Genomic DNA, 25,666 nt, shown 5'->3' with positions numbered 1-25,666 from the left:
TGAAATAGAAATAAGGCAAAAATTGTTCCTGATCTCACAAAGCACCTAGAAAATATGCAGATTTGTTACATGTCAGTACTTTGTCTTAAAACTTGTAAATAAGAGTTTCGTATACACATATGGCATGATGACTCTTTTGAATATTTATGTATCATATTTTATAGCTCTGCTTTGCTTATAAAATAAGTTTGTGGGTATTCTACATTTCTTCAGGTATACAAACATATACATATGCACACTACCAAGTAACCACTGAATTTACTCATTAGCAGTGAGTAATAACAAAAGATGCAGAATATTTAATGTTACAGATTTTTTCCTATTTTTATCATCTCACAACAAAGCAGAATGGCAAGCTTTTAGTTCAGGGTTTTAGGAACAACCTAGTATTGGAGCGTGTAAGTGACTTATCTCAGGTCACTCATCCTGGTTTGTATGATCAGGATTCCAAATGGATTATTTTGGCTACAGTTTCTGTTTTAATCCAACAGGAGATACAAATGCTTATAAACATCAACTAGAAAACATTTATAGATATTTTTTAGTTTTACAAAGTATACTATAGCATTAAAAAAAGTAAAACATCCGTGTGAATATGAATGTTGTTGATGTGAGTAAAACACTTTCTTAATACTTCATTTTTAAAACATGAGTAGAAACTCAGTTGCTTCTGCAATAGAATTAGTCAATTTATTTTCCTTGCTCACAGCACTAGTGTTCACAGATGTTAGTTGCCATGAGTATGCATCAGCAGAAAGTGTAAACTACAACCTGTAGTAGCAATTGCAAATTTCACCTCACTTACACAGTCAGTCATCTGTTTATGGCTCTCCTTTTTTATGGTATGTATGCTCTTGTACCTTTCATGTCTTTTGTGTTCATTCTATCAAATGAAGTTGATTTTCTCTAGTGTCTCAAGATGGAGATTGCATCTGCTATTTTTCATAAATAGCATGAGAATTTCGTATGCCCACTATGCAACTAACTATATTTCCTTTGAATATTTCTGTTCTACACAATTCAGTTTCCTGTATGTTAGTGGTAATTCAGGTTGGATCTACACTTTGAAAAAAAAAATCAGTGGACCAGTGAAAAATTTAGCCAAGTATCACATAGCCAAAAATAAATTGTCTTTTTTTAACCCTGAGTAAATGTGAATGTTAATTTTTATATAATTTTTAGAATTTATAAAATATAGGTATTTGATCAGTTACATTGAAAGGAAAAACAATCAGTTCGATACTAAGATAAACTCTGGTACTAGTTATGTAATGCTAATTAAGTGGATTAAAATTTACTTACTGTTAAAAATATAAAAAGAATCCCTAAAACCTAAGACACATTGTAGGTTTAAAAAAAGAGAAATGAGGCAATAAAATAATCCTCCAAATAAAAGATTTATGCACAGCAAAACCAACTTCTTGACTCTGTATAATTCATGTATTTATCCTTTCAACAGATACTTTTTGATTCCCTTACAGTAAATAGAAGTCTGTGTCTTTAAACAGCTTAAGTTTTACTGGGAAAAATAGTTCTTACAAGAAAAGAAATAAGCAAGATAATTGCAGATTGTAGTAATTCATTGAAGGAAATAAACAGCTAAGATGGAACATTAGTTAAGGCAGCCACTTTGGGTGGGCTGCTTAGGAAAGCCCTTTCAGAGGAGTTGATTTTTGAGCTAAAGGATCGGAAAAAATGCTCTGTGAGTATCGGGGGGACACATGTTCTAGGCAGAGAGAGCAAATGTGAAGGCTGGAAATAGTGAGTGAGGACTTGGTATGAGAAAATATTGGCGAGAGAAGGGTGAGATCACTCAGGGAACAAATAGGCCATAGCCAAGACTGGAGTTTTTGGAAGAGCCACTGAAAATTTTAAAGAGGAGGGATAAAATCTGATCTATGGTTTTAAAACATCTGACTGTTGTATGAATTATAGTTAGTAGGGAGGCAAATGGAGAGGCTAGGAGACCAAGATACTATAGTAACATGGAAGTGAGGCAGTTGGACCATAGACACTGAGGAAGACAGTGGAGATGGAGAGGAGTTGAGGCAGAGTAGCCATCTCCTGGTGAAGGAGAGCAAGGAACCCAGGATGAACATCACCCCTAGCATGCTCACTTATCCCTAAACAGGAAAACAAAAATTAACAGAGCACAAACCTTAATGAAGAAGTAATCAAACTAAAGAGGCATGAACTACTTACATTAAGTCATTTAGGTATTTCCATCCTACAACTGAGGAGTAGGACTCTCACCTAACTAAGGAATTTCAGAGATTCAGTCTACCTGGACTACTTGTCTAAGCTCTGCCCAAGACCTTCTAATGAAAAAGGTCTAGCTATGGATTGTTTCTCCCAAGCTGGATCTGCATCTTATTTCTCTGTTTCCAACACACAGTATAGTACCTCTAGGAACAGAGTAAGCCAAAATTGGTCAAATTTAACATCAGTTTCTCCTCTTAGTTTTTTTCAGCAGATGTGAAGGGCCTATTGTGTGTAGGGACTCTTTTATATTCTTTACATAAATTATTCTATTAGTTCATACAGAAGCTCTGTTAGGCTATTATTACTGTTATTAAGTAATGCCCCCTTTTTACAGACAAAGAAACTAAGGTTGGTTAGGAGATATTAACCATCTTGATGTGTATCACAGTTAGTGAGGCAGAATTAGAATCCAAACCTATGTCTGTTGTGTTTTAAAACTTCTGCTTTTTCATAACATTGTGCTGTCTTATTGATCAGAAACCAAATTGATAAATCATTTAGGGCTGTATGTTTTTTGGTTCTTTCTAGCAGGTCTTCAATTAGTGAAAACTGAGATTAGTGGAAAATGGTGACAGAGAAATATAAAGACATTAAAGAGACATATTCATTTCTCCCTGATAAATTAATAAAGGTACAGTGTATCCTAAATAAATAACTCTGCCAACCGATAGGAGGAAGCTCTCCAACAGGCCTTGAGAATATCAGATTATTCAGGACAGAGCAAATCAGGTGACAGATGAAAGGCATATTGTGTGTTATACTAACACACTTGCAAAGCACCACACTATGTATAGAAAGGTAAAAAATGATGGACCAAAGCCAATATTGTCAGAAGGTTTGATTTTAGGCTCTTGAGAAGGGGAGGAGAAAACAAATGTGAGCGCAAGAGTAATATCCATGTTGTTTTTCTCAATCACCTTTGATGCTTGTAAACTAGAGTTCTGGGATGGCCCCATCCCACCCCCAAGACCTTCTGGAGAATGGGAACTGCCTGTTTAACAAACGTTCCCAGGTGATTTGGGTAACAAGTAGGTAATGGACCACATCTTGAGAGAATACTGATTTAGTCTACTCTTTAATTTACAACGCATCATGAGGCTCATCAAATAAATGGTTATCCAAAGTTGTAACACTCTTTTTTGTTGTTAGAGCTTAAGCTAAATCAGTCTCCTAGAGGCCCAGTGCTGTCTTCTTTGAGACTTAGGTTTTATTTTTCCAGCTCAGTCATGGACCAGCTAACGGCATGTATCATTGCTATTTCTCTTCTAGAATCACAACCACAGCTGCCTGCATGATGGACCTGAGGCGGTACCCACTGGATGAACAAAACTGCACCTTGGAAATTGAAAGCTGTAAGTTTTTCTGACAATCCAGTTAGAGTCTGGAAGGAGACCAAGGGCTATTTCAGGAATTTATTAAATGGAATTGGTGCAAATAGCTGCAACAGGCTTGGAAAAATAAGTGGAGATGGCAGCACGACACGAGATGTCCTTATTACCTTTGCCTTTCACAAGTGTTATCTCTGCAATTAATTGCAGAGTAAAAGTGGCCTCTGGATTAGTTAATACATTCATAGAGTGCGGATTGGTGGAATGTTTTTATTTTGAGGGACTATTTTCATTGTTTCAAATTTATTTCATATTCTTGCTGAAGGCCATATGATGAGCAAGATTGGTATATGTGTGTTTTTATTCTCTTTCCTGTGCTGACCTGTTTTACAGTGTTGGTGCTTTTCTAGGCCACAGTTTCAGCATCCTTCTCGATGATTCAGTCACCTATCCTGTTGAGTGGGCTAAAGTGTTTATTTCATAACCCATTTCCATTTCAGAGGTCACACAGAGAGGTCGTTTGAGGTGGAGTAGGATTTCAAATCTTTTTTCTCTCTCAATTCTTTGCAATGTTTTCCTATTTAATCCTATCAAACAATTGGAAGCTGATGATTTTATATCCAGCATTCTACATAATGACTAGCTTGACTGCTTTGTGGATACTCTCAGTCTTTGGGAGGAACTCTAGCCTTGGCGAGCCATGAAACTCTAAATCACTGCTCTGAGCAGAAATACTGCATTTATGACACATTGCTGGTATTTTTGCCCATTTCAAAAAATAGCTTCGAGGGATAATTAAATTTACATGCACTTTTTGAAGAACCTGATTGCATACTTGTATTTCCAAATCATCATTATTTTCACATTAGATTTTTGCCATAAAGAACTATTGAATGAAATTGGTCCAAGGGATTTTGATGATTATTTTTATGTAGATATCTCTCGGATAACTTTGCATTTTTGTAACACAACACAGTTTAGAGAATAATGTTCTTCAAAGTTCAAATTCTTTGGTTGTTTCAAATCGCTGATATAAGGATATTTTGAAAAAAATATGTTTCTGTGTACTACTAATGAATTTTTGTGGTAAGAGAATTTTTTTGTGGTAGAATTTGACTGGAATTTTAAATAATCATAATTGTACATGGTTAAAGCACCTGCACTGATGTTATGTCACTTGCGCCTTTCACAACCCTCATAGTAGTAAACAAGACCTTTTTATTTTGAAGAACCAATGATGCCTAAGGACACAGGCAGCATCCAAGTGTTCCATGTAATTAAAGTATAATTCTGACATGAATATTCTTTTTGACATGAATATTTAAAAATTAACATGATAACTCCTGGACTTCCCTGGTGACGCAGAGGTTAAGAATCCACCTGCCAATGCAGGAGACACGGATTGGAGCCCTGGTCCAGAAGATCCCACATGCCGCGGGGCAACTAAGCCCATGTGCCACAACTACTAAAACCTGCGTGCCACAACTCCTGAAGCCCACACACCTAGAGCCCATGCTCTGCAACAAGAGAAGCCACCTCAATGAGAAGCCCGTGCACAGCAATGAAGAGTAGACCCTGCTCACCACAACTAGAGAAAGCCCTCTCACAACAACAAAGACCCAGCATAACCAAAAATAAATTAATTAATTTTAAAAAAAACCATGATAACTCCTTAGACTTTTGGAAAGTTTAAGTTTTACAAAGGGGCTTTCACATATCTCATTTCAGTTCATAATTACCCTGGTAAATGATATAGATTTTTCCAGTTTTTTTGAGATATAATTGACATATGTCATTGTGTGAGTTTAAGATGTACAGTGTGATGATTTGTTATGTGTATGTATTGCAAAATGATTACCACAATATGGTTAGTTAACACATTCATCATTTCACATAGTTACCTTGTGTGTGTGTGTGTGTGTGTGTGTGTGTGTGTATGTTAAGAACTTCTAAGATTTACTCTATTAGAAACTTTAAGTATATTGTACAGTATTGTTAACTGTAGTCACCATTCTGTAGATTAGATACTCAGATCTTATTCACCTTATGAATGAAAGTTTGTACCCTTTAACTGTTTCTATGAGTTCACTATATTTTTAGATTCTACATAAAAATAAGATCATACAGAGCTGGTCTTCCTCTCTCTGACTTATTTCACTTAACCCAATGCCCTCATGGTTCATCCATGTTGTCACAAGTGGCAGGATTTCCTTTTTATAGAAGAATAATATTCCATTCTGTGTGTGTGTGTGTGTGTGTGTGTGTGTGTGTGTGTGTGTGTGTGTATCACCTCTTTATCCATTCATCCATCAACAGACACTTAGGTTGCCTCTACATCTTGGCTATTATAAAGAATGCTGCATAAGTTAATCTACAACAAAGGAGGCAAGACTACACAATGGTAGAAAGTCTCTTCAACAAATGGTACTGGGAAAACTGGACAGCTACATGTAAAAAAATGAAATTAGATCACTCTTTTACACAAAAATAAGCTCAAAATAGATTAAAGACCTAAATGTGAGACTGGACACTATAAAACTCCTAGAGGAAAACATAGGCAGAACACTCTCTGACATAAATTGCAGCAATATCTTTTTCAATCCATTTCCCAGTATAATGGAAATAAAACAAAAATAAATAAATGAGACCTAATTAAACTCAAAAGTTTTTGAACAGCAAAGGCAACCATAAAAAAAAACAGAAAGACAACCCACAGATTGGGAGAAAATATTTGCAAATGATGTGACCGACAAAGGATTAGTTTCCAAAATTTACCAACACCTCATGAGGCTTAATATCATCAAAACAAACAACCCAATCAAAAAATGGGCAGAAGACCTAAATAGACATTTCTCCAAAGAAGACATACAGATGGGCAAGAGGCACATGGAAAGATGTTTAACATCGTTAATTATTAGAGAAATGCAAGTCAAAACTACAATGAGATATCACCTCACACCAATCAAAACGGCTATCATGAAAAAATCTCTAAACAATAAATGCTGGAGAGGGTGTGGAGAGAAGGGAACCTTCCTACACTGTTGGTGGGAATGTAAATTGGTACAGCCACTGTGGAGAACAGTATGGAGGTTCCTTAAAAAACTAAAACTAGAGCTACCATATGACCCTGCAATCCCACTTCTGGGCATGTATCTGGAGTAAAACATGGTCCGAAAGGATGCATGCACCCCAGTGTTCATTGCAGCACTGTTTACAATAGCCAAGACATGGAAGCAACCTAAATGTCCATCGACAGAGGAATGGATAAAGAAGATGTGGTACATGTATACAATGGAATATAACTCAGCCATTAAAAAAAATGAAATAATGTCATTTGCAGCAACATGGACAGACTTAGAGATTGTCATACTGAGTGAAGTAAGTCAGACAGAAAGAGAAATGTTGTATGATATCCATTATATATGGAATCTAAAAAAAAATGATACAAATGAACTTATTTACAAAACAGAAACAGACTCATAGATTTAGAGAACAACTTATGATTACCGGACAGAAGGGTGGGAATAAGGGAAAGTTAGGGAGTTTGGGATGGACATGTACACACTGATATGTTCAAAATGGGTAACAAACCAGGAACTACTGTATAGCACAGGGAACTCTGCTCAATGTCATGTGGCAGCCTGGATGGGAGGGGAGTTTGGGGGAGAATGGATACATGTATATGTATGGCTGAGTCACTTTGCTGTGCACCTGAAGCTGTCACAACATTGTTCATTGGCTATATTCCAATATAAAATAAAAAGTTTAAAAAAAAAAAGAATGTTGCAATGAACATGGTTGTACAGGCACTTCTTAGCACTAGTGATTTAATTTCTTTTGGATATGTACCCAGAAGCAAGATTGCTGGGTCATATGGTAGTTCTGGTTTTAACTTTTTGAGAAACTTCCATACTGTTTTCCATAGTGACTATACTGATTTACATTCTTATCATCAGTGTACAAGATTCCCTGTTTTTTGCATCCTAGCTAGCAAGCACTTATCTCTTGTCTTTTTCATGATAGCCATTCTAACAGGTGTGAGGTGGTTGTTCATTGTGGTTTTGATTTGCATTTCCCTGATGCAAATTCTTTTGCATGTGGTTATCCAGTTTTCCCAACACCATTCATTGAATGAGACTATTGTTTCTCCATTGAGCATTCTTGACTCCTTTGTCAAGTATTAGTTGACCATATATGTGAGGGTTTATCTCTGGACTCTCAGTTCTGCTCCATTGGTCTGTGTGTCTGTTTTTATGACAGATCCATACTGTTTTGATTACTATAGTTTTGTAGGATAGTTTAAAATCAGGAGTGTGATACCTCCAGCTTTATTATTCTTGTTCCAGATTGCTTTAGCTATTCAGGATCTTTTGTTCCATACAAATTTTACTATTGTTAGTTCCATTTCTGTAAAAACTGCTGTTGGAATTTTGGTAAGTATTTCATTGAATCTCTAGATGGCTTTGGGTAGTGGATATTTTAACAATATTAATTCTTCTGATTCATGAACATGGGATATCTTTCCATTTATTTGCATCTTCTTTAGTTTCTTTCATCAATGTCTTATAGATTTCATTGTACAGATCTTTAACCTCCTTGATCAAGCATTCCTTATCTCTAAGTATTGTATTGTTTTTGATGCTCCTGTGAAGAGGAGTTTTTTCTTAATTTCATTTTCAGATAGTTTATTATTAGTGTATAAAATTACAGCTGATTTTTCTATGTTAATTTTGTATACTGCAACTTTATTGAATTACTTTGTTCTAGCAGCTTTTTGGCAGTCTTTAGGGTTTTCTATATGCAAGATCATATCATCTGCCAACAGAGACAGTTTTACTTCTTTCTTTCTAATTTGGATATCTTTATTTCTTTTTTTCTTGCTTGATTGCTATGTCTAGGACTTTTAGTACTGTGTTGAATAGGAGTTGTGAGTGGGCCCCCTTATTTCTGATCTGAGAAGAAAAGCTTTCAGCCTCTCATCATTGAGTACAATATGAGCTGTAGGCTTGTTATATAATGGCATTTATTATGTTGAGGTACATTCCTTCTAACCTAATTTGTCAAGGGTTTTTATCATGAAAAAGTGTTGATTTTTTTCAAATGCTTTATCTGCATCTATTGAGTTAATTGTATTATTTTAACCTTTCACTTTGATTTGCATATGCTGAATCATCCTTGCTTCCCAAAGCTGAATCCCACTTGCTCAAGGTGTATGATTTTTCCAATGTGCTGTTGAATTTGGTTTGCTAGTAGTTTGTTGAGGATTTTTGCATCTATATGTTTCAAGAATATTAGCCTGTAGTTTTCTTTTCTTGCAGTATCCTTATCTGACTTTGGTGTCAGGGTAATCCTGGCCTTGTAAAGTGAGTTTGGGAGCATTCCTTTCTCTTTAATTTTTTTTGAATAGTTTAAGAATAATTGGCATTAATTCTTTTTTGAATGCTTGGTAAAATTCACCAGTGAAAACATTTGGTTCTGGTCTTATCTTTGTTGGGAAGTTTCTCATTACTGATTAAATCTTTTTACTTATCTCTTACTTATAAATCTTTTTACTTATCTTTTACTTATAAATCTTTTTACTTATCTCTTACTTATAATTGGTTTGTTCATATTTTCTTTTTCTTCATGACCCAGTCTTAGTAAATTGTATGTTTCTAGTAATTTATCCATTTCTTCTAGATTGTTTAATTTATTGGCATACAACTGTTCTTAGTAGTCTCATGACCCTTTGTATTTCTGTGGTATCAGCTGAAATGGAATGTCTCCTCTTCCATTAATAATTCTATTTATTTGTGCCTTTTTTTTTCTTGTTTAGTCTAGCTAAAGGTTTGTCAGTTTTGTTTATCTTTTCAAATACCCAAATCTTAATCTTCTTGATCTTCTATGATTGTTTTATTTTCATTGGTATCCTGTTTTCTATTTTATTTATTTCTGATTTAATCTTTATAATTTACTCTTTCTGCCAACTTTGGGCCTAGTTTTTTCTTCTTTTCCTAGTTCCTCAGGGTATAATGTTAGGTTGTTTATTTGAGAACTTTATGTTTTTCTTGATACATGAGTTTATAGCTATGAACATTTCTCTTGGAACTGTTTTTGTTGCATCCGATAAGTTTTGTTATGTTGTGTTTCTGTTTCATTTGTCTCAAAAAATTTTTTTTCACTTTTGATTTATTCTTTTATCCATTGATTGTTCAGGATTTTATTGTTTTATTTCACATATGTGTGCATTTTCCAGCTTTCATCCTGTTATTGATTTCCAGTTTCATACCATTATGGCAGGAAAAGATACTTGATATAATTTCTATCTTCTTGAATTCTTTGAGACTTGTTTTGTTACCTAGCATATACTATATACTAGAAAATGTTCTGTGCATGCTTGAGAAGAATGTATATTCTGTTGCTGTCAGGTGGAATGTTCTGTATGTCTCTTAGGTCCATTTGTTCTACAGTATTGTTCAAATCTACTGTTTCCTTATTGATTCCTGGTTTGGATGCTCTAACCATTGTTAAGAGTGGAGTATTAAAGTCCCCAACTATTATTGTATTCCTGTTTATTTCTCCTTTTAGTTCTACTAGTATTTGCTTTATATATTAAGGTGCTCTAATGTTTCATATATATTTATAATTGTTATATCTTGATAAATTGACCCCTTTATCATTTTATAATGACCTTCTTTGTCTTCTGTGGGCATTTTAGTTTAAAATCTATAAGGTAGGTATTGATATTTCTGTCTTTACAGCTAGAGAACCAGACTCAAAAAAGTAAAGTGATTTGCCCCAGATTATGCAGCTACTGATTGTCACAATTTCTCTATACTGATGTGGTAATTGTTAGCTGATTTATCTTAGTAAAGCCCCTGATTTTGTAGAGACCAGATTAACCGGAAGATCTGTATTCTAAAAATTGAACAAATAGCCTATCCTTATGAAAAACTGAAGTTTATTCATATTTAGTCAGACAGTGAATCATTATTATAGAGAATAAAACATGGTGTTATATTAGTAACATACATGATATTATTATAAGTACATAGTTAACTAATTATATTGAAATAAGTTTAGGATTCTATCCCTTAAACAACTAGCTTTGAAGTTGATGCCTGACATTTCACCTTATTTATCATTTGTTTCTGTTAAGCAAATTCTAGGCATTCATCCATTCTCCTGCTCCCTCTCCTCTCCCCGCTTCTCCTTACTTCCTTCTTCTCTTCCCTCCTTCCCCTCTTTATTTCCCTTCCTACCTCTCTCAAATACAAATGAGCCTAATAGTTTAATTACTAAATCACTATCATCTTGTCTCCATATCAACAATTAATATATTGGTTCCATTCCAGGATAATATACTTGATTCTGGGAAGCTTAGAGTAGGAGAATGTTAGGATTGAGTTTATTGTTAATTCATTCATGCTTTCATTCATTCAAGAATTTATTTATTCATTAAATATTAATTGAGCACTAATTATATACCAGGTATTGTAATAAACTCTAGAGACAAAATGGTGAACAAAAAAAGACAGTATCTCTGCCCTCCTTTATTATAATGAGGAACATAGATATTATTTAAATAAACACATATAAATGTAAAAATTGCATTAGTGAAAAGTGCTACCAAGATGAAATATTTAGTTCTTTAAGATCTTAAAGGAAGATTAGAGCAAACCTTGAAATAAAGTGCTGAGGAATCTTGAAGGCCAGTATGGCTATGCTTACTTTATAACTTTCCTTAAATTTAGAGGGATGGAGAAGCTCTGTAGAATTAATGGGATTTGCTGAACTAAATGGGGCCCTGATAATATTTACCACCATGTAGGCAATGAAACCTAATTGCCAAAATAAAAAGGAGAAATCCATCTCCAGGTATTTCCAGTCTTTTCACTTAGAGCTAGTTCTCCTTACTTTTTACCTACATGCTTCTGTTACCTGTGCGGTCAGCTACATCATACTTTATCCACATAATTTATATGTATATGTCTGTATGTTTCTCTGAATCTTTCAGTCAGTTTGGAAAAGGTATACTGGAATACTCACCTATATTTCTAGGGAAATGTCACCCTAAAAGCGCCAAATGAGGACAAAGTTACAAGCTAGCCTATATAAATAAAGTTCTTTTGAACTTTGCTGTTTAGGAATAAGATGAATTCTAATAAAGAAACAATACGTTGTCCCAGGTGTGCTGATGCTTTGGAAAGTATGATGCTACCAAATATAATTTAAGAGTATTAAGACAAGTCAAAGACTTATCTCTTTTAAAAATATATATACAGTTCAAATTATGTTACAGAGACAGAACATTCCATTATACTCCAAGGCCACTTAGTATGTTTTGTTCGGGAATGAAAGTACTGGAAGAAGGGTGAGGGGAGTATTACATATCTTTAAAAGGGGAATAGTTAGGGGGCTCCTCTGTTGTATGCTGAGCCAGTTCAGCTTCTCAATACCAGTATCAGCTACGTGGTCCCTCTCCCCTCCTCAGAAGGGTAAGGCTGTCTTATACTCTTCATCCCCATATCCAAATCCTCCCATTGGGACATGTGAACTGCTTGTCTGAAAGGAAGTATGGAATCTTCTCAACTGGATCCATTGACAGTCTCCTCACATTACCAAAACGCAAAGGTTCCTTTTTTTCTCATTTATTGGTGTGTTTTTATTTCAGCCTGTCTCTGGGTGATTTGGACTGGACAGTGTCAGCATCCCAGAGAATAAGATCAGTGCTCTGTTTCTCAGTGGTGTTGATTTTTTTGGTCCATCTCAGCCTTAGTGCGACCCACAGTGAATTAGAGAGTGTCGAAATTTCTCAGCAGCTCTTTCCTAGACAGCTTCACAGGACTATGCCAAGTGTTTACTGAGACAGCCAGTCGGGGGGTCTCTCCTTTTAGGATCTTAAAAAAAAATTCCACTACTGCCCTTTGTGGCAGCATCAGAAACCAGTTCTTGCTGGCCTCTCATAGTCACTGACTACCAGAATGACATGGAGAACGTCACCCTACTTAGCTGAGCCTTGGTTTCCTCACAGATAAAATAGGGATAATAATATCCACCACCTGAAGTTCTTATGAGGATTAAAAAACTAATATAGATAAAGAATGTAGCACTTTGCTTGGTACATGGTAGACATCTAAATAAACAGTAACTTCAGTAATTAATAATTATTTTTATAACATTAATTTTTGATTATTATATATAAAAAGTCCCACACTGCCACAGATCTTCCCTAATTTTGAGATCTAGTAAATCCAGCCAAGAAGAGACCCAAAGCACAGCACTGCTCTTGTCAACCTTTGTAGATCTTCATCTGGCCCTTGATTTTATTTTCCAAGCAAATTTCATTGTCTGTAGGGCTATCTACTTCCTCATAGATTGTCTCAGCCAGCTGTGCCTACAGTATAAAGTGCAAATTAATTTCTTTTACTTCTTCCAAAAGGAAAGGAATTAGTAACTAGCTTCAAAGTCCAAAGAGGGAGATTTAATAGTTCTTCGACATCTGTACTTAGATGAAGTGAAAGGATAGTTCATTTAAAAATATAATCCATTTATGGTTTTGTTAACATTTAAGCAGGTCCAGAGAAGACAGTCATCACCTGCTCAACATCTAAAGCCTCTGTGGTCAAATATGAAAAGGTCCCTGTGAGGGTGTTGGAACAGGCATCTCTTCTTCCTAGCGATATTCACCATGCTTTAGGAAGCAGAAAATATAAATGTGCTTGTTGTCATCTTATTAAATTCCAATTGAATATCATATAAAAACATCTTCCTATTAGGATACTTTTGGAAGAAAAACTCTTTTCTTTTCAACTGATTCATTCTAAATAATTCTTATTAAAGAAGTCAATGTAGATGGATACATTTAAGCAGCTTGGATAGTGAATCCAAATTTACTATGGCACAGGGTGAATGTATCATTTTAAGCTGGTTTTGATCCTTTTATTTTTAAAAAATATTTTAATTTTATTGGAGTATAGTTGATTTACAGCACTGTGTTAGTTTCAGGTGTACAGCAAAGTTATTCAGTTATACATATACATATATTCATTCTTTTTTAGATTCTTTTCTCATATAGGTTATCACGTAATATTGAGTAGAGTTCCCTGTGCTATATGGTAGGTCTTTGTTGGTTACCTATCTTATATATAATAGTGTGTGTATGTTCATCCCAAGCTCCTGATTTATCCCTCACCCCCATGTTTCCCCTCTGGTAACCATAAGTTTGTTTTCGATATCTGTAAGTCTGTTTTATAAATAAGTTCATTTGTATCTTTTTAAAAAAATTAGATTCCACATATGAGTGATATCATATGATATTTGTCTTTCTGTCTGACTTAGTTCACTTAGTATGATAGTCTCTAGGTCCATCCATGTTACTTCAAATGATATTATTTCATTCTTTTTTATGGCTGAGTAATATTCCATTGTATATACGTACCACATCTTCTTTATCCATTCCTCTGTCTTTGGACATTTAGGTTGCTTCCACATCTTGGCTATTGTAAATAGTGCTGCAATGAGCATTGGGGTGCATGTATCCTTTTGGATTATGGTTTTCTCTGCATATACGGAGGGCAACTATTTTGGATCCAGGTTATGCTATGTGCTGGTTAATATTTCAGTAGATATACATACAGAATTTTAAGAACTTAGAAAACAAAAAGAGTATTGTGTTTATCCACTCCCAAAGTGAAAATTAGTGATACTTTACAGTATGTCAGTAGGTTAAAAATACCTTTCGCAGAGGAAGTGGTGATCAGTTAGGGTTTTGAGCTCATGGGGGATGGTGGATGAGAAGACATTCATTGAACACAGATGCTGTCTGGTATGGGTTCCTCCAGCTCAAAAAACAGGTCACTTAGCTTCTTCAAGCTGTGTTTTCTCATCTGTACAATATTTTGATACCTTGTAGGTAATTAGATAATCAAGACAGAGATCTTTATACAATGCTTGGTACTGATATTTCCATCAGTAGCAGCTGTTCTCATTATAACATGATTATTATCATTATTAAATTATACCTGGAATATTGTGCTCAGTTAGAGGCACAACATTTTAAAAATGGATATTTAGCAATCAGAAAACTAATATATGAGTGACACATAAACCATGGAGTATGAAGAACCAGTAGAAGAAAGTAGACGAGGGGCATATTTCCCTTGAGGAAGGAAAGCTGGGAGAGGGAGGATAGCAGTGTTTAAACAGGATAGCTATTTTCAAATCACTACAGACTTTCCTTTTAAAAGAGCAGACTATGTCTGCCCTCAGGACAAAACTACATTAATGGTAAAAGACGCCAAAAGGCAGTTTTTTTCTGGAATATATTAAAAAAAAAAAAAAAAAGAAGGAAAGAAAGAAAAGTTCGTAGCAGTTGCAGCTGGTAAAAAAAAAAATCCAGTAGGTTGCTTTGTGCTGTAAAACCATTTTCTAGGAAAGAAGGAATTCTTGCATTAGGCAAGTGGTGGGATTATATAATTTCTAGGGAGCTCTGAGTTGATGTTTACTTGGCATCAGCAAAAATATGTAGGACTTTAGTTAAAGGACATTTAGGAAATCACTGGTTTATGTGAGGATGCAGCTCCCATATGCATATACCTCTGGGAGCAGTGCTATTTAGGAAAGATGAAAATAATATCCCTGCTAAGATTTTAAGTAGAATGGTGTGTGTGTTTTGCTGATAGTCTGTTGCCATGTTGCTGGCAATCTTCCTTTTCTTAGGTTTTCCTCACAGGAATACATTTTAGAGTTGCGTCTGTGAGGAATCAGTCTAAGGCCCCCACGTTTTTCCATCTTTCTAAATAATCTTAGAACCCCCTTGAGGTTTTTGATCAGTCTCCTTAATGCTTTAAGAAGTATTAGAACTAAGATGTGGCACATATATACAATGGAATATTACTCAGCCATAAAAAGAAATGAAACTGAGTTATTTGTAATGAGGTGGATAGACCTGGAGTCTGTCATACAGAGTGAAGTAAGTCAGAAGGAGAAAAACAAATACCATATACTAACACATATATATGGAATCTAAGAAAAAAAAATGTCATGAAGAGATTAGTGGTAGGACGGGAATAAAACACAGACCTACTAGAGCATGGACTTGAGGATATGGGGAGGGGGAAGGGTAAGCGGTGACGATGTGAGAGAGTGGCAGGGACATATACACACTACCAAATGTAAATTAGATAGCTAGTGGGAAGCTGCAGCATAGCACAGGGAGTTCACCTCTGTGCTTTGTGACCACCTAGAGGGGTGGGATAGGGAGGGTGGGAGGGAGGGTGATGCAAGAGGGAAGAGATATGGGAACATATGTATATGTATAACTGATTAACTTTGTTGTAAAGGAGAAACTAACACACTATTGTAAAACAGTTATACTCAAATAAAGATGTTAAAAAAAAAAGAGAAGTATCAGAACAGAAGAAAATGTATGTGTGCATGTGTCTGTGTCTGTGGAGGAGTGGTGGTAAATTATGAAGCTACCAGATATTTCAGGTGATCCTCATATTATTTCAAATAAGAAAAATATTCTTGTGACATTCAAGTGAGGCTTCGACATAATTATTTATCAAGGGGAAAGCAAATCACTCCATGGTGTCTTGGTATACAAATTTAATTCGAGCCACTGACCTGTTTTGATATTTTCTTGAAGTTTATCTAGTACTGTGGAAGTAGGAGGTTTGTCTTCCATTCCTTGTGGTGTGGAGATACTTTGTTAGAGGTGATCTTCATTTAACAATTATTAGTCCCATATGACCATACACAAGTACTGGAATGTGTGTTTAGAATATCTGGCACCTCACACAGGTATTATTTGTGACCTTCATGTATCTCTGGACTTTGACTTCCTCCCTTTCAATTCTTCCACCATTAGAAAGTAGAGTAGTGACTTGGATATACAGGGTGCACCTTTTCTTCAAATTTATTTTATTGAAGTATAGTTGATTTACAGTGTTGTATTAATTTCTGCTCTGTAGCAAAGTGATTCAGTTATACATATATATATATATATTCTTCTTCATATTCTTTTCCATTATGGTTTATTACAGGATATTGAATATAGCTCCCCATACTATACAGTAGGACCTTGTTGTTTATCCATTCTATGTATAATATTTTGCCTCTGCTAATCCCAGACTCTGAATCCATCCCTCCCTCCCCCCTCCCCCCTTGGCAACCACAGGTCTGTTCTCTCTGTCTGTGAATCTGTTTCTGTTTCATACATAAGTTCATTTGTATTATATTTTAGATTCCACATATAAGTGGTGGTATCCTATGGTATTTGTCTTTCTCTGTCTGACTTACTTCATTCAGTATGATAATCTCTAGGTCCCCCTGTGTTGCTGCAAATGGAATTATTTCATTCTTCTTTATGGCTGAGTAATATTCCATTATATATATGTACCACATCTTCTTTATCCATTCATGTGTCAACACACATTTAGGTTGTATCCATGTCCTGACTATTGTAAATAGTGCTGCTATGAACATAGGGGTGTGTGTATCCTTTTGAATTATAGTTTTTTCCAGTTATATGACCAGGAGTGGGATAGCTGGATCATTTGGACCCTCCATACTGTTTTCCATAGTGGCTACACCAATTTACATTTCCCATCAACAGTGTAGGAGGGTTCCCTTTTCTCCACACTAAAGGGTGCATCTTGATGTTGAGTATGAAAAATGAAAATAGTGAACTCTACAGTTCTTTTCCCCCAGAGTAAAAAGAATTTTTTTTTACATTTTTCATTTTCTCTTTCTGTAGTCTCTATTTTTTTCCTCCTGGGATCCCAGTAGGTTGATCTTGGATCCCCCATGGCTCTGAACTAAAATTCTTAGATATTTTTCTCTCAACTTTGTAATATTTCTTTATTCTAAAGAAATTATTACTAGTGAATATTATATTTTGGCAATCATGTTTTCAATTTATAAGACCTCTTACTTACGCTTTGACTACTAGTTTTCCATAGTCATTTGTTCTCTTTTGGAATGTTCTTTTTAATTTAAATGATATCAGTTTAAGCTGTTTTACAAGTTTGCTTCTGCTTTCTTCATCTACTTCCTTTTGTGATGATGTATGTTTGTTTATCTTGATCTTTCTTTTTCATGCTGATGGTTTCCCTTATACATCTGCTGATCTTGATAGTCTATTTATATTTGTAAATAAACAGCTAGTTTGATCAGCTCAGGTTACTGAAAGAGGTTTTCTGACCTGATGTGAGTTTCCCCAGAACTGTTATATGATTGTTTGCATAGCTAGCTTCTTCGCTGAGAAGTGCAAGGCAAGAGGAGAAATGGGCATGCTGATCAGACAACCTCTCTCTTTGTTTTTTAACTTTTTATTTTATATTGGAGTATAGTTTATTAACAATGTTGTGTTAGTTTCAGGTGTACAACAAAGTGATTCAGTTATACATATACATGTATCTATTCTTTTCCAAATTCTTTTCCCAGTTAGGTTGTTACAGAATATTGAGCTGAGTTCCCTGTGCTACACGGTATCCCTGTGCTACACGGTATCCCTGTGCTACACGGTAAAGGCGACCTCTCTCTTTCGTACAGTATGCTAGGACCTTTCACAGGTAACCAAGACTCATCTGAGGCTTAAGCACTTTAGATTATTTCACTCTTTCACTCCTGGAAGGAACTGATGGTACTACCACCTAGCTTTTTTCCCCTCCATTTATAGAGGTGCCTGTGGCTATCTGGGGCTCTGTTCTGGTCCTCTCTTCAGCCCAGTATCTAAACTAGGAATCCAGGCAGCCCACACTTTGTGTAGGGAGCCTTCTTCCAACATCATCTTGAGTGCAGTCACCAGAGCCAGTTGTAGGAGAAAGATGAAGACTGGTCTAGTGGTTCCATGTGGTTCCCACTCTGGATTTCCTGAGTTTGCAAAATCTCTAGTACATAGGTTCTCACCCTTGCAGCACATGAAATCACCTGAGAAGTTTTTAAAAGTCCAAATGAATGGGCCATACCACAGACCTACTGAATCAGTAATTTTGAAAGCTCCCAGAGTGATGAAAATGAACAGCCAAAGTTGAGAAAGCGTGCTCTAGGGGCCTGGTTCTCAGACTTGAGTGGCATCAGAACCTCCTGAAGGGCTTGTTAAAACACACAGTGTCGGGTCCCATCCCTGGAGTTTCTAAATTAGTGGGTCTGGGATGAGGCCTGAGAATTTGCATTTCTCACAATGCCTTGGTCACACTAATGCTGCAGGTTTGAGGACCACACTGTGAAGTCATGGCTCTAGTATGCTAGTGAGGAGATGGGCTCCCTCCTTTGCATGCCCTGATGTAAAACTTGTTTCTCCATTTGGTTTTCTTTATCTGTGTAACCTCACCTACATACAAACTTCTGTACATTTTTCAATTACTGGCCCATTGATGGCATACTTTCCTATTTTGTAGGGCTATTATGGATTTTAACTCTTCCTTCCTTTTATAGTTATTTATGAGATTCAAGTAAGACAGGAAAGGTATATATGTCATCTTAAACTGGAACTCTCCTTTTTCATACACATGTAATTTTTAACTGCCTATACAATTTTCAACCTCATTTTTAAAATTTAAAAGCATATCACAAATACCTTATTTTCTGAAATATTCTCTTATAATTTGTAGTGTCTAGTATTGCTTATATAGCTGGACCATAATTTGCTTAATCTGTTCTCTATTGTAGAACGTAATTCTACTAGTTGCTTTTTTTAAATAATGTTATAATTTGTGTACGATCGAGGCTATATTGTTAAATGCAATTATGATTATATATGCGTGTGTATAGATATACGGCTCTTCTATTCAATATCATATATAATGTTAAGTGTAAATCAATTAAAATTAAACTAAAAATTCAGTTCCACTGTCAGTCCAGGCATGTAACATGTGCTCAGTAGCCATGTTTATGCCACATTAGACAGTGAAAATATACAGAACATTTCCACCATCTCAGAAAAGTCTGGTAACACTAATATATAAACAAATCCATAGAAGTTGAATAGCTACAACATAGAAAATATAAAATTTAAAGTTCTTTGATATGGTTTTATAGGAAATGTACACATTTCAGGATGAGCGTTTTCTTCACACTTGGTTTACATTCATGGTGACATCTTGTGCAGTTTACAGGTTATTATATAGACATTTTTTCTAATGTAAAATGAATGGACTAAAATAAAAAAGAACTTAAAACTTAAGGAGCATTAGAATTATTGTATACTCTGTAAGTCAGCCTTTGAGCAAGTATGACAGCAATGCAGGATATCTATTTTTTAAGATGTCAATATCTGGCAAATGACTATTTTCTTCTCTTAAATACCATTAGTTGTAAGATTCACCATTACATTAATAAGAATAATAAAATTCTACATTGAATGTACTCATCTCTTGGTAGATATATCCTGATTTCAAAAAATGCTGAAATATAAAAGGAACATCAAGCACATTAGAATTGAAGAAGTGTAAGAAATTCCTTTTCGTAATTGCAAAGGAATCCATTATTTTATTATTCCTAAGTGGACAAAACCCAAAAGAAGCAAAATTCAGTGTTATCAAATTAGTATCTCCCAATCTCACTGGTGAAAATCTCCCTGCTTGGTTCATTTTCCTGAACACACCATTAGGCTGTTTCTGCCATGGTGTACAAAGTGAAGCATTTTATTAAGTGTGTACGTTTATATAGTACCTGCTGGCCCAAAGGGTAGAGTGTGGGTAGACTATCTATATTATGCTGGCAGTGATCAAGACTTCCACATGAATCAACAGGTACCTTTGGAATTTAGAGTTTTAAATACAGAGAATTTGGGGAGAAATATTTTAGCAATAGACACAATGCCTTATTGGATTTTTGCTCTGTAACATTGAAAAGACATCAGTATACATAATATGTGGAACCCCCGTCAATTGAACACACTGGCTTCCATCCCTCACCTGTATTGAGCTGGCTTGGTAATTAAATGAGCCTAGAGCCCAAGAGCTGTTCACCACTCTGACCACATGGTAAGCACAGCTGTGAAGTTTAGGAATGTGCTGGCCCAAGCTCAGCTTGAAGCTCAACGAACAGCAAGGAGCAATTATAAGAAAACTGATTGGCATTATGGGTTCGTAAAGGTGAATCATTTTCTTAGAAACTAAATGATTCCTAAGTCCCTCAAGACCCTGAGTGTTGGATAAGGCTCTGCTCTAAAACTCACACTGTATAATATTTACCTTTCTGAGAGTCATGGCCACCTTCTTTGATGGTTCTAATGCTCATTAATTTCTTGCTTTGAAATTGCCCATTAGAGCCAAAAATGCAGTTTCAGTGCATGTTGTATATTTAAAATTTTTCTATGGCACATCTCCTGGAGGGAAGGTAGTGGGAGAGGATACAGACTTGTTCACTAGGTTTTCCTTTAGGCTCAGGAGAGGTGCCAACACTGCTGTCATCCTACGAAAACCGTCTCTTCTTGGCTGGGCCTCATTTTATACTTGATCCTGGTTAAGTGAAAAATGCCACATTTGTGGCTTTCTTAGCATTTTTAGTGAAGGCTAGAGAGCACTTTGTGAAACCTGTTTTACCCTCAAACTTCGGCCATCACTACCTCCTCAAATTATGAAATAAATAAGAGGAAGGTAAAATGGGACTAGTGTGTTTCATTAAGCTAGAAACTCTCAGATTTTAAAGGATATCCTTTCATAAGGAAATTGAGTTCCAGCTATCAGGTGCCTCCTTCTCAGTCTTATTAAAAGTGAAGAATAAGTATCTCTTTAGTGGGTGATCATATGGTTTTTGTTTTCTTCATTATGTTATTTTGTGGATTATATTAATTGATTTGAACAATAAGCTAACCTTGCACTCGTGGGATAAATATTACCTGATCATTATGCATTGTCATTTTTATGTTATTGATTGTGATATTCTAATATTTTGTTAAAGAATTTTTCTACATAAGGGATACTGAACTATAATTTTGCATTTTTGGAAATGCCTTTGTCAGGATTTGGTATTAGAGTTATGCTGGCTTCAAAAATGCCTGAGGATGATGGCTCCCATTCTCCATTTTCTGAAAATGTTTGTATAAGCTTGGTGTTTTTTTTCTTCCTCGAATGTTTGATAGAATTCACAAGTGAAGCTATCTGGGTCTGGAATTTTCCGTTGGGGAAGTTTTTGATAAATTTAATGTCAATAGGTATAGGGTTAAACAGATTTTCTGTTTGTTCTTGTGTCATTTTTGGTAAGTTGCATTTCTCAATAAATGGTTCTATTTCTTCAAAGATGTTGAATTTTGGCATAAAGTTGTTCATCATATTCTCTGATTATCCTTTTAATGTCCATACCATCTGTAGTGATAATCCCTTTTCCATTTTTGATATTGGTAATTTGTGTTCTCTTTCATCGATCACTTTTGCTAGAGGTTTGTCAATTTTGTTAGTATTTCTTAAAAAAAATGTCTTTTTCCTCTGTTAGTTTTCTCTACTGTCTGTTTTATATTTCATTTATGGTCTTTATTACTTTCTTCCTATACTTCATTTATATTTACTTTACTCATCTTTTTCTAGATTTTTTTAGATGAAACTTAGGCCCACTGATTAAAAATCTTTCTTCTATTCTGATATGAAACTTAAAGATACAAGCTTCTCTCTAAACTATGCTTTATTTGCTTTCCTAAAATGTTAATGTATTTTCATGGTCATTCTTTTCAAAATACGTAGTTTCTCATTTTTCTTATGATTTCATCTTTCTCTTATGAATTCTTTGAAATTGTGCTATTTTACTTCTGATTAGTTGAAGTTTTCCTAGAGAGTATTATTAGTAATTTCTAATTAAATCATGCTGTCAGAAAATATATTTTTTATAATTTCTATCCTTTTAAAATTTATGGAAGCCTTGTCTATCTTGGGTAAATATGCTGTGTACATTTTAAGAGAATGTGTGTTCTATACCTGAAGGATGTACTGTTCTATATATGACAGTTACAACAAGATGGATAATAGTATTTGTGACATACATATTGATAATTGTTATGTCTTCCTGATGAATTTTCCCTTTTATTAGTAGGAAAGATTGCCTTTTATCTCTGGTAATATTCTTTGTCTCAAAGTGTAGTTTATTTGATGTTAAAAGCATTATCATGCTTGCTTTTTACATGATAAGTCTTTCTATCCACTTATTTGCAGTGTACCTTTGCCCTTATATTTAAAGTCTGTCTCTTGTACATCTCACAGTATAGGACCTTACTTTTTATATGTTTTGAAAATCTCTGCTTTTTAATTGGATGAAAATATTTAGAGCAGAAGTTGGCATACAATGACCTCTGGGCCAACTCCAGCCCATGGCTTTTTTGCATGGCATACCTGCTGAAAATGCTTTTTACATTTTTAAATATTTTTGAAAAGGAATGTATTGAGAAACTTTAGACCTGTGCCATTACTTTTGGCTCCACTATTAGCTGACACTAAAATTTGACCTCTTTTCACCCTTTCTTTCATTGGATACCCTATTAATGCAACTTAAAATTGTACTTAATTTCTGGAAAATCACAGTGCCTTGTGATTTCACATGGATCTTTCAGTCAACTTTACAGTCACATATTTTTTTTTTGATTAAAAAATGTCAGGTCTCCTTGTGAAATTTTATCTTGTGTATTCTTTCCTTCTGTCAGTAATTTCTGCCTCCTGATTTTCAAAAATAAAACAAACAAAAAAAGCTTTCTTCCAGAATTGTTCCATTAACAAATTTTATACCATATTAACCATATCACACACATTTTTATCTAAACTGTTAGTAGAAAGTTTGAATAATGCACAAGTGTAGCCCTGCCATATACACAACTCATTAATGTAAATTTGTATTAAAAAATTATTCATCTATCTGGAGATTCACGTAGCTCTCTAATTTAGCTTTTATTTCATGTACCAATGAGTATGATTAACCATAGCATTTCCAAAAAAAGTTGTTTTTAGAAGTGAAGTGTGATATATTAATAGCTAACATTTATTAAACATTCTCTGTATGACAGTGTTTCGAATTTTTATATGAAATAATTAATCCTGGGAAGTACTCTTAGTATGCCCATTTTCAGATAAGAAAACTGAGGCACAGAAAAGTTAAGCAATTTGCCCAAAGTTTCACAGAGTAGTGGAGTCAGAATATGGGTTCAGGATATTTGGTTCCAAAGCCTGACCCATTAACAATGACTCTTGCACCACAATGTTACTGAAAGAGTACTGTATTGGGGGGTCAGGAGACCTAAGGTGGAGCCATTGACGAGTGCTAGAAATCAATTAAGTTCTTCAAGGAGTGGAAGAGTTAGACCAGATAGTCACTAGATGTTCTCTTAGTTCAAAATATTATGATTATTCTTGTTTACTTGGATGTCTGATCATTTCTGTATGAAGAAGAGGTGAGGAGAATCATAAACACTGTCATGTGGACCTTTTGTCGTGGTCCCAGGTGAATATTTCATTTGTCTGAGTAAGTGACAGAACTGGAGATGAGCACATCTCTGGCTGCCTTCCAAGTTAAAAATCTCTATCAGGTTCACATCATGGGCACATGAAGTTATCACTGTCCTGAAATTCTTAATAATTTTTGAGGAAGGGACCCCTCATTTTAACTTGTACCCCACAAATTATGTTACCAGTCCTGCTCTCAATCCCTCTGCAGTAATCTTGAGCTGCTGCACTGATAGAACAAGTCTTGGCCAGGAGGTGCTTCCTAATGTGATTCAGCCCCTTCTTAGAGACAACTAATGAACCATCAGTGAATGCTGAATCTCTTGGTTGGGTGATCGATTCTCTATTGTTTCCTGCCATTTAGACTCTGGAAGAGCAGAATTTTCCATTACATTTTGTTGATATCTGCAGCCAAGTTCTGTGGGTCAGTACCTGTTATCTCTCTAACTGGAGAAATAATTGAAACATGTTTACTTAGATCTTGCATATATAAAAGGAGGGGAAGAGACTTTTCCTGATGTGTTGTCCCAATTTTCTCCCTGGGCATGATTCCTAATGCTAATATTGTATATTCTTTGTTGGCTATGAAGTTTTCTATGCCATGTAAAAATTCAGAATTTACATTTTAAATAGAACAAGATCTTTTTCTCTCCTGTGAAACTATTTCACATTCGACCTACTCTTATTCCCACCACTCCACCCCAGGAGAATACCTCAGTGATTAAAGAAACTAAATGAAAGTTGTTTTGCAAAAAGTCTACCCTACGAATGCTTCTTTGATATCACAGATTTTTAAAAACCTGTCTTGTCAAATTGACCCACTGTTCTTACCATAAAAAAAAAAAAAGAGGGCATGGTTTGCCATTTTATAACAGACGCTCCTGCTTAACTAAGTTAGTTGAAGCAAACCTGTCAAATGCCAAAGTGTAGAGTATTAAAATTTCAACAAAATGTCAGGAGAAATGGTAAAAGTGGTGAATTTAAGAAAATCTGTCATAAAAATTGCATTGCCTGTTTCTTTCTGCCTAACTTGAGGTGACATATGGAAGTTTAAAAATATAACCTAATGATGGGTCTTTGTGGTAAGAAGTTTATATAACCTAACTGCCACAAAACTGTCATTGCTGATTAATTTATTAGAGTAATAAAAATATGTTGTGTTCTTTGAACTTAGCTGGAATGAATTCTGGCTAACAACACTGATGGTCCCTAAACCCTAAATTTTCTATTTTTGACACTTATTTGAAACCTGAGAAGTTGCACATGGTTAAATGTGGGTATAATATTCTCAAACGTTTTCCTTGGAGGCCTGGTGTGGACATAAGAACATAGGTGAGTTCAGGACAGTGCTGAGAGCCTTTTGTTATGGGAGAAGCCTGTACGTAAAGGATTGGGGGAAAGAAATAGAGATATGCAAGGGCTTGGTCATTTATGGGAGGTATTAGCCCTCAGTTTCCACCCAAACATTTTTTTTGCTTTTTGTGTTTGGAAATAACTCTATTTTTTTTTTCTGCTTTATAGCAAAGTGAATTAGCTACACATATACATATATCCCCATATCTCCTCCCTCTTGCATCTCCCGCCCACCCTCCCCATCCCACCCCTCTAGGTGGTCACAAAGCACTGAGCTGATCTCCCCGTGATATGTGGCTGCTTCCCACTAGC

General features: G+C 35.2%; 1 protein-coding gene across 5 annotated transcripts in view; it reads left to right on the top strand.

Annotated features, from left to right (window-relative positions):
• The window catches only part of GABRB2 (gamma-aminobutyric acid type A receptor subunit beta2), a 300,505-nt gene that overhangs the window by 142,010 nt on the left and 132,829 nt on the right, over positions 1-25,666 (top strand). For all 5 annotated transcript variants that reach the window (XM_067032264.1, XM_067032266.1, XM_067032263.1 and 2 more), the window contains one exon: positions 3,532-3,614. In XM_067032264.1, coding sequence (XP_066888365.1) covers positions 3,532-3,614 — 83 coding nt within the window. The remainder of the gene's footprint in view (positions 1-3,531; positions 3,615-25,666) is intronic.

The sequence above is a fragment of the Kogia breviceps genome, chromosome 4 (genome assembly GCF_026419965.1).
Source record: "Kogia breviceps isolate mKogBre1 chromosome 4, mKogBre1 haplotype 1, whole genome shotgun sequence".
Lineage (NCBI taxonomy): Eukaryota > Metazoa > Chordata > Mammalia > Artiodactyla > Physeteridae > Kogia > Kogia breviceps.
This window is presented reverse-complemented; position numbering and strand designations above follow the sequence as displayed.